The following is a 9,984-nucleotide window of genomic DNA, read 5'->3' on the forward strand; positions in this document are numbered from 1 at the left end:
ATTCTCAAAAACTTAAAGCTCGCTTAAGAGTTGATAAAGTTTTAGAAGTGAACTAGTTGTGTCAACTAGTTTAAGGGAGAGATTGAAAGTATAAGTAGTTATACTTTGATAGGATAAGATTTGCATCTCAAATTTTTTTGTAATCCCTGTTGTTTAGGAGATTAGTATTTGACTTATTCTATTGTTTGTAGAAATGGTGGTTGCATTTTCCATATTTTTTATCGGTTGCAAGGTTATTTATTAACACTAGCTTATTGATTAATACAAATGAATCATCTCTCAAAATTATTTTAAACTCTTTTAGAGTGTGTTTGGATGAAGAATTTAAATAGAGTAATTTATTTATTTAAAGAATTTCAAATTCTTTGAGGTGAAATGTCTTGTTTGGATGGAGGATTTTTAAACAATTTGAAATTCAAACATTTGTAAAATTCCTTGAAATAGTATAATTTCAAATTCTTCCAAAAAAGTAAGAATTTGAAATTTCTCATATTTTTTTCTTCTTATTTCACTTATATATTTTATCTTATATCTTATCTCTTCATATTTTTAATTATTGAAAATATTTTAAAAATTATTAAAAATTATTTAATATTAATTTTTGAAATTATTAAATGTTTAAAAATTAGCTAATATTTATTTTTATAAAATTTAATTTAAAAATCTCAACATATAAATATATTTTTTAAATCAATTTTACCATGGTAGAATCAAATTATCATATTCAACCTAATAATTTAAAATTTAAAAAATTTGAATTGACCTATCCAAAAAAATATTTTAAGAATGATAGAAATTGAAATCAAAATAATTCAAATACCAAGAATTTAAAATTCCTTGAATTTGTAAAATTCTTCATCCAAACGCACTATTAACTTTTTGGTTCTTAACCATCAAAACTATTTACTATTAATTAAAAATAATATATTTGGATAAATTTTGACACTAAATTAGAAAAGTGTTTGAGAATATATATCTAGCACTACTAAATTTCTAATTGTTCAAAAGTGGAAAAACTGTTACACTAATTATGTGTAGACATTTTAGTTTATTAATTAATTCTATTTTTTTTATCAACTCCATCAAATATTTAGTTGATTATATATTAAATAGAACAATTATTATGTAAAAATTTATATTTTTATACTTATAACTAATATTTTAGCATGTACGTAATTAATATTTATTATATATAATTAAAATTTAAAGTAAATTATGTATATAAATAAATATATTTTTTGTAAAGATAGAAAAGATTATAAAGATGATTGTAATAAGGATTATATTTAAATGTATAAGTTATATTTAAAATTTTTACAAATAGATATTCTTAAATATATAAATTATATTTTAGATTTATGATAAATGATTTATAATGAAAAAATTATTTTTTATTTATTAATAATTTATTTTAAAATATTAATATGTAATTCATAAATATTTATGATAAATAAAACCAAATTAGATAAGAAGTTAAAAAAATTCTGCAAACTCTTTCAATAAAGAACTAATAGGGTTAGCCTAGTGGTTGAATGTGAAGAGATTGGAGTAGTTAGAACAATAATTTTATGTTTAATATAAAAAAATAATTAAAATATTATGAGAGAAATGAAAACATTATTTCAAATCAAAATTTATGTACCAATATAAAGAAATTGACAAATAACATTCAGAGTTCAAAAAATAAGAAAAAAAATTATTTATATGATTTTTTTCTCTTTATTTTATAAGAAAAACACATATATAATATATATATATATATATATATATATATATATACTCTTTAATAAAAAATATTATAAAAATATCATTATTTTATTTTAAATTGTATCTTTTTAAAAAATAAAAAAGTATTTATTGCAACTTTGACCATAATTAAATCCAAATGATAAACCGGCGTCGTACGAATTTCGAAACGCCGAGTTTTCTCATAAGTTTTGGAACTCCCTAAATGGCCGCCACTAAATATATATAGCACTGTTATTTCCCTTCAAAAATTATTAATTTCTAGTTTTCCACAACCAGGCACTCCCTCCCTCTCTCTCTAAATCTTAGCAAAACGCCAACGCCATAACCAAAACGCAAAACACAGTAATACACTCTCTCTCCCTCTCGCAACGCACCTCCTTCTGTAACTGTAACCGTCCTTCTCCACTCCCTCAGATCTTCGTCGTTCCACGCTTTCCGTTCGCGTTTCGGTTTCTTCCGATCGAAACGCGAGATTCCGTTCGCCGTTGGCCACGACGACGATGCAATAGTAGCAGATGCTGTTGTTGTTGTTGTTGTTATCGTGAAAGAAAGAGAAGAGAAAATGGACGATAGAGGAAGCTCATTCGTCGCTGTTAGGAGAATTCCCCAAGGAGAAACGTGCCATTCGAATTCTGGTATTTTTTTTCTCCGAACAAATTAAAATTAGCGAAATTGCGAAGAATTTTCTCCGTTATTTTGTTTTTTCCTTCGTCATTTTCGCTTCTCTTCTCTCTCTCCTTTTTTTTTTTTTTTGTTGCTCACTTTCGCAATAGTTGTTGTACTTGTACCACCTCCTGTTACTTTTCTCTCTCTTTTTCTTAATAATAATGATATATAGAATATATTATTATTATTAGTATTATTATTATTAATTAAATATTATATATATGGACCGGGATCGAGATCGAACCGTTTTATGACAGGCCGATTCGTAACCCGAGTTGCGTCATGTTTGCTGCTATTCTTAATTGCATTGGTGGGTGAATTAATTTTGTTTATTCAATATCTTTTATTATTTATTTATTTATTTTTTGTGTAATTTTGATTTTCACTGATACAAATTCGGACGTTGCTTTATCACCGTGAGGGTTGTCCCCGTAGATCTAGCGTTTGCGGAATTTATCATGTTATGGCAAATGCTCTTCACGTGTTGTGTTTGAAGCTCGTGTCGATGGAGTGTATTGAAAATTCTGAATAAAGCAACGTGGAGGGCTTGTATGATTAAGCGATGCTGCGTTGGTTTTTTTTTTTTTTTTTTTTAATTATTATTTTGGGTTTTAATGTGTGTGTGTGTGTGTTTCTTTGTTTGAGGGATGGTGTGGCATGTGGGTCCACATCCAGGTATAGCCTTAGTTTATGGATTGGTGTATTGGGAACAGAAAGAGTACTTGTTAATTGTTAAGGATGCATTTAGGTAATTAGCATAATTAACAGCTTATTGAATAAGGTCCTGTTTGGATAAGATTTTTCAGAAGCACTTCTGAATTCAAAATAAGAAGTTAAAATGAATTGACTTATATACCTCAGTTTTTTGAGAAGCTAGATGATAGAGCTTCAATAAAAGTTAAGTTGCATAAAAATTTGATTTTACTTATGGTAGAAGCTCAATTCATTTTTCTTTATTATTTTCTTTACATATAAGTGTTTCTAGAAAAGTTTATCCACTTAACACGAGTGTTTATAAATAAGCAGTTATGTGCTAGTTGTTTCGATGATTGAAGAGGAAAAAGAGTTAAACTGTTTGTTGTTAGCTGGTCTTGAGAAGTCATCCCGGAGAACTTGTTGAAATAAGTTGAAAAGTGAAAACAGTTTTATGAATATATCAGAAGTTATTTTCATAAATTCCTTCAAATACTTGTGTCATAACATAAACCTAAATAAGTTGTGGATAAGCTTTTTGGAACACTCCCTAAAGAATGGTTGGCAGATTGTGTCTTCTGCCCTGGAATTGTAATTTGTATACAGATTACAGCCCATAAGGGACTGTAGTCAGAGGAGATGGTATGGGGGGCTTTTACATGATTTAGTATTATTTTAATGTTTTCCAGTTATGTTTATGAGGATTTGATTACAATAAATTGTAAATTGTGCAAACTGTTTAGAAAAAATATATAATGCTGCCACTTTTCGTGTTGTTTGAAACACTGCTTGTTGGTCCATTACCTTATGAAGAAATATGTAGCAAAAGAAAAAAAAAAAGGGTAGAATCTTCATTGATGGCAATTTTGTTTTGTTACAGCTGAGGTTGTGGCAGGGTCAGCTGCATGGCTTGGTCGAGGTCTGTCTTGTGTCTGCGTACAAAGAAGAGATAGTGATGCTTCTAACTCTTTTGATTTAACACTAGCCCAGGTATTTTTTTGTACATCATCACTAAAGCAGCACTTTTGCAATATAAGCGTTTTGCAATTTAGATTTGTATTGGATGATCTGTCTTATTACCAAATAACTAGCCTAGTGTTAAATTGTATTTCTGGTTATATGCTTTTTATTCTTGTTTATGATCCATATCTTGTGCATGGTTTGGGAGTGCCAGAAAATCTATTTGTAGGAGGGAATCTTGACTAGCACTGTTGTGGTTAGTGGTGCCAAGATAGTTGAGCTCCCTCTATCATATGAAATTGTGGAACACTTTCTACTTAATTTTTCCTGTTAAATATTGTTGATAATTATAGTATTAAACCACAACAAATTCCCATCGTGTTGAATTTCCAATTATTAGGAGGAATGCTTGCAGAGGATACAGAGACGTATAGATGTTCCATATGATAGTTCTATAATTGAGCACCAGGTATCTTTTTTATCGATATTCTTCAAGTCTGTGTAAGCAATGTGGCAACTGTTATGATGTACGCTTCAACCTATGTACTCATAACTTTACGTGTTGTTGCTGGCTTATTACTGTATGTGCAATCTTCAATCTCTCAAGGCTGTAATTACATATTTAGGAAGCCCTTAGGGCTTTGTGGAATGCTGCATTTCCAGAAGAAGAACTTCATGGCTTGATATCTGAGCAGTGGAAGGAAATGGGCTGGCAAGGGAAAGATCCATCAACAGACTTTAGGTAGATATTGTCCTCATTTTCTTTTCACTGCCAAATCTAGAGCTCATTCCAGCTAATTTTGTTAATGATTTTCTCTATATATTTGGCAGGGGTGGTGGTTTTATATCACTCGAGAATTTTCTTTTCTTTGCTAGGAATTTCCCGGTAAGATTTCTTTATTCGTTTGTTCACTCTTGTCTGATTTTGTAATGAATAGATGACTTATGTTGACCAAAATTAAAGTTTAGAATGGAAAACCTGATGTTATGAGTGACAACTTATCCTAACAGCCAGAGAAAGTAACAGGGAAATTGTATTAGTATTTCTTCCAGAAGAAGCCTTGAGTTTCTAATATTGAAAGGGACTTCTGTAGATAACTAGATATAGTGTTGTTGGTGGGAATTGATTTTTGAAGAATAAGTATTTCCCATTCATAGTGATGTTTTCAGATGAAGCGTAAATCGTGATGTAGGAAATGAAGTCTACTCAATAATTTAGCAAAATGTCCGTGTAGATCTAAAGAAAATTCTTGTGTTTGAACTTTCTCCGTGATAGAAGAATTGTGGCCATATTAGTATATTCTCTTGCTGTCTTTGATAGAAAGGGTCTAGCAAGTGAGATTGCATTATCTATATACCTATTATAAAGGGGATAAGTTTTGGTAACTATCCTTTTGATTTCCATTTTTGTATTGGACACTATTACCCGTAGATTTAACAATCATCTTCTTTCAAACAACAACAACAACAACCAAGCCTTTATCCCACTAGGTGGGGTCGGCTATATGGATCAAACGACGCCATAGGGATCTATCATAAATCATCTTCTTTCAAAATTCCTTCAAAAATAAATTGTGCCTCTTTTCTTACTAGTAGACAATAATGGTGTTTAAATTATTTGATATGTATTTTTGCCATGGCCTTTCTTTTAAATTACACCTACTTTAACAATGTCTCTAAAATATGATGTCATGCAAGTCAGTGGTAAACTTTACTCCACTATTCACCAATAATATCCGGGCCCAGGATCAATGTAGACTTGATATTTATCAAGTCATATTAGTATCTTGCTTTCTTTCATTCTAATGAACAGTTGTCTATTTTGTTTTTAGGTCTTGATATTTATCTTGACATATTGTAGTCTTCCAGGGCTCATCTAGATTCTTTTTTGGATAGAAAAAGTAGTAGTATAATTATCTAGGAGGTAAGAATTACTGGAGAGAAAATGATATTTTCTAAAAGAAAAAACAGCTGAAATAATGATGAATATATAAGGTCCGTAACAGAGGAAAACAGGAGAGGCGATGACCTAAAACACTCATAATAAAAGATTCTCCCCACATAAATCTGCAGAGAAGGAAATTAACCCTGAAACAACTCTCCCTTAGTCTTCTTCAAAAAGACAAATTTGAAGATTACAAAAGGGAACATGTCTAATCCTCGTAATTCCCTTAGGCCTTCCATACTCAACAATGATACATGGACACCTCAACAAACACTTATTTAACAGTTAACACGTCTGTTTTCTCTCTAACTCTCTTTCTTGTAACATCATATCACCTATCATATTGTCACTGCTCCCTCTTGTGTGTCTTTTTCTCTCATGGTGTAGACTAGCTTTTGGTGTCCACAAAACATTATTCTTCCATAATTTATTGGTGTAGCTAACCTTAAAGTCGTTTTTGTACTGGTTTCCACAAAACATTGTCACTGCTCCCTTGTTACCCTATTGATTTATTGTTGTTAATCAATTGTTGTTTTGATCCCCAAGAACTACTAAAAGCTTTCTGCCAACCTTAAATCTAATCAGTTGTTTCCATTCATGTATCTTTATCATATCTTTTTTTATTTTGTTAGAAATCCTTCCAGGATCTTTTACGAAAGCTGGAAGGAGATCGATCAGTGTGGGAATACCCATTTGCAGTTGCTGGTGTTAACATCACATACATGCTGATACAAATGCTTGATCTTGAAGCAGGTTTGTTTTTTCTCCTGTTATAACTTCTTTGTTCTCTGTTTTTATCATGTCTCAAATGAAGATTTGGATTGCTGCGTGTGTATGTGTGGCCAACTTTCTTTATGTATAATGTCATGTCAATTTCCAAGAGCACCCATGATGAATCTACATAAAATTTAAAGTGCCCTTTCAATTTTTGTACGTTGACATTTTACTTTTGCATAAATCGGTATAAGAAAAGTCACCTGCTATCACCATCTGAATACATTGAATCAGCAACAGTTTTCTAATAATATGCTTTTTGCCTTTACAGTGAAGCCACGCAATCTGGTTGGAGCAACTTTTCTAAAATTTCTTGCAGGTAGCATGAACTCTCCCCTTTTAATCTGTTATTTTACTTTTCTTGAATTTGGAAGGGGATAAGGGAGGGTTGGAACTTAAGTCAAAATTAAAAAGGTTTATTTAAACGTTATAGCTTTAACTTGCTAGTTGCAGTCTTCATTTTATCCTAGCTCGCTGTTTTAAGTAACTAAATGCGTTCTTGTTTGTCTGACAGAAAATGAGTCAGCTTTTGATCTTCTCTATTGCATAACTTTCAAGCTAATGGATCATCAATGGCTTTCCATGCGTGCCTCATATATGGATTTTAATGTACGTATTCTATAACCTCAGCTTGCTGTAGAAATAGAAGTTTATGGCACAAGCAAATTTAAGTTAGAAGTTTGATAAGAAGGAAGGGTTGAAGAGCAAGAATAGAGAACTAGAAAAACTAATCGATCTTTCAATTAGATTGAAGATATCTCTGAATTGAGGACTAGTTTGAAAAAAATTATGCGAAGATTTACTCTGCTTGGAGTACTTTATTGGGTAACTGTCATGATCCCTTTTTAACATAGAAGTTATAGGGGGATGTATCATTGATTAAATTAAGTGTCTTAGAGGGGTACTTCATGTTTTTCTTAGCAGCTGACATTTACTTCCTAGCTTTAGATTGCTAGTTACCATCTATTAATGTAGGTCTATTTAAATTTCTTTAGAAACACTAGGGAAAAAAATAAAAATAAAAATCCAAATAAACTTTTTCACAAGCTCAAACTAGCTTATACTTAAGTTAAAAAAGGATTTGGGAGAAGTTAAAGGAGAGAACTTCTACAAATTAACTTATGTATAAGTTAATTTTAGCTATAGTGAAGTTTATTTTTCTTTTCTAGAAGTACTCACTTTACCCAAACAAATCCTTTGGTCTTGTTAGTCAATAGCGGTTGTCGCGGCCGCAATCGCGGCGCGTCGGAGCGGAGCGGCTCCGTGCCGCTTCAAAAAGTTTGTTGCGGAGCGTTTTGAAGGAGCGGTCGGAGCGGCCGCGAAAGCAGGGGCGCGTGGCGGCGCGATCGCGAGTAGGCGACGAAACTTCTCTTTTTTTTCCGGCGGATCTTCGTCGGTCTGTCTTCTTCGACAGCGGTGCTGTCTTCTCCGACAGCGGTGCTGTCTTCTCCGACAGCGGCGCTGTCTTCTCCGACAGCGGCTGTCTTCTCCGACAGCGGTTGTCTTCTCCGACAGCGGCGCAGTCTTCTCCGATGGTGGCTCAGTCTTCTCCAGCATCTACAGTCTTGTCTTCTTCTAAGAGGAGCGGTGACGGCTGCTTGAGTCTCAAGGTGGAAAAATAATTAGGGTTAGGCCAAATGGGCCAAATGGGCCAAGTTTTATTTTATCTTTTAATTTGATTAAGGGCCTTTTACTTCACTATTTTTTTTTGAAAATAACTTCTCTTTATTATTAATTCAGATAATATTTTAAGTAATAAAAAATTTAATATAAGACCTTAAATATTTTGTTTTCTTATTTTTTTTTATTTTGTTTACTTCACTATGAATTTTTAATTATTAAAAATGTTTAATACATGAATTTAGAATTATTTTTTGTTTTTTTTAGCTTTTATATATATATTATTAATTATTTAATATATATAAATTAATATTAAAATAGCGGTTATCCCGCTCCGCGTCATCCCGCTATCCCAGTTTTAGGGTGGACCGCTCCGCTCCGCTATCCGGGATTGACTACTATGCTTTTTCACAAGCTCAAACTAGCTTATACTTAAGTTAAAAAAGGATTTGGGAGAAGTTAAAGGAGAGAACTTCTACAAATTAACTTATGTATAAGTTAATTTTAGCTATAGTGAAGTTTATTTTTCTTTTCTAGAAGTACTCACTTTACCCAAACAAATCCTTTGGTCTTGTTGGGATAATCTTCTTTAGAAGTATTTTTAAGAGAAAAAAATATGAAGGAAAATATTAGAGTTTTTTCACAAGGTAAAACTGTTTTATACATAATTTTAAAATTAAATTTTAGAGAAGCTAATAGGAGAGTTTTTACAAATTAGTATATGCACAAGCTAATTTTAGCTTATGAAGAACTCATTTCACATTTCTTTCCTAATTTTCTTTTTCCAAAGTACTTGTAGAAAAGTTTACCGTAATAGTAACAAATGTTACTTCTGCTAATATATCTATTACTTCATATTTCGACAGGCAGTGATGAAGGCTACACGACGTCAGCTAGAGAAAGAGCTTCTAGTGGAAGACATAACGCGGCTTGAAGATTTACCCTCATACAAATTACTTTCCCGATAGATATCAGTCACAAAAACCTGTCAGTCTTCTATTTTTGGGCAAGAAGCTTTTGTATATGATTTGATGTGATGCTCTACCATAATTTTCACTCCTGTCAATTCAGCATTTTTAATAACATTTCAGCAAGAATGAGCTATAACATGTAAAACCGATGTGAGCATAAAGCCTTGTACGTGATGTCGATAAGGTTTGAGATGCAGCAGTTAAGCTTTTAGTCTAGTTGAAAGATGAAACTGTTGGCTGACATGCTGCCAGGAGGCTGAAATGTAAATTTGCTTGGTGTTAGATATTAATGATTTTCGGTTTGCCACTTTACCTATATATTTCCTTGCAGTATTAACGGGTAAATGCAACTTGCAGTAATGTATTTCAGAATTGCATCTTTCTAACCTTGTTTAATATACTTCTTATTTGTTTGAGTAATAGAAACAATGATGCAAATCCATTTGCAATGAAAATATAAAAGCGTAGTTGTTGCATCTTTCAGCAGTTGATTAAGATAGTACACCTGATGGTGATGGTAACACTTCCTTTTGTTATCTTGAATGTTCTATGCAACCAGACTAATAGCATGTTTAGACCTACTTCATATCAAGTAATAATTGCATG

At 31.8% G+C, this 9,984-nt stretch overlaps 1 protein-coding gene across 4 annotated transcripts; it reads left to right on the forward strand.

Moving 5' to 3' along the window:
• The first annotated feature begins 1,958 nt into the window (after positions 1-1,958).
• LOC109818370 (uncharacterized) lies at positions 1,959-9,694 on the forward strand. 4 transcript variants are annotated; one of them, XM_083070715.1, is made up of 9 exons: positions 1,959-2,384; positions 3,989-4,098; positions 4,469-4,537; positions 4,695-4,810; positions 4,900-4,954; positions 6,646-6,766; positions 7,059-7,106; positions 7,302-7,396; positions 9,278-9,694. In XM_083070715.1, the coding sequence occupies exons 1-9, from the start codon at positions 2,312-2,314 to the stop codon at positions 9,278-9,280; spliced, it is 690 nt and encodes a 229-aa protein (XP_082926841.1). In that variant the 5' UTR covers positions 1,959-2,311; the 3' UTR covers positions 9,281-9,694. The 4 variants fall into 4 exon arrangements, with proteins under 4 accessions (XP_082926841.1, XP_082926839.1, XP_082926838.1 ...); XM_083070713.1 differs by having other exon boundaries at positions 1,961-2,384; positions 6,658-6,766; positions 9,274-9,694; XM_083070712.1 differs by having other exon boundaries at positions 1,971-2,384; positions 9,274-9,694.
• Positions 9,695-9,984: the final 290 nt, after the last annotated feature.

Source organism: Cajanus cajan, chromosome 3 (genome assembly GCF_000230855.2).
Source record: "Cajanus cajan strain Asha chromosome 3, NIPB_CcT2T_4, whole genome shotgun sequence".
NCBI lineage: Eukaryota > Viridiplantae > Streptophyta > Magnoliopsida > Fabales > Fabaceae > Cajanus > Cajanus cajan.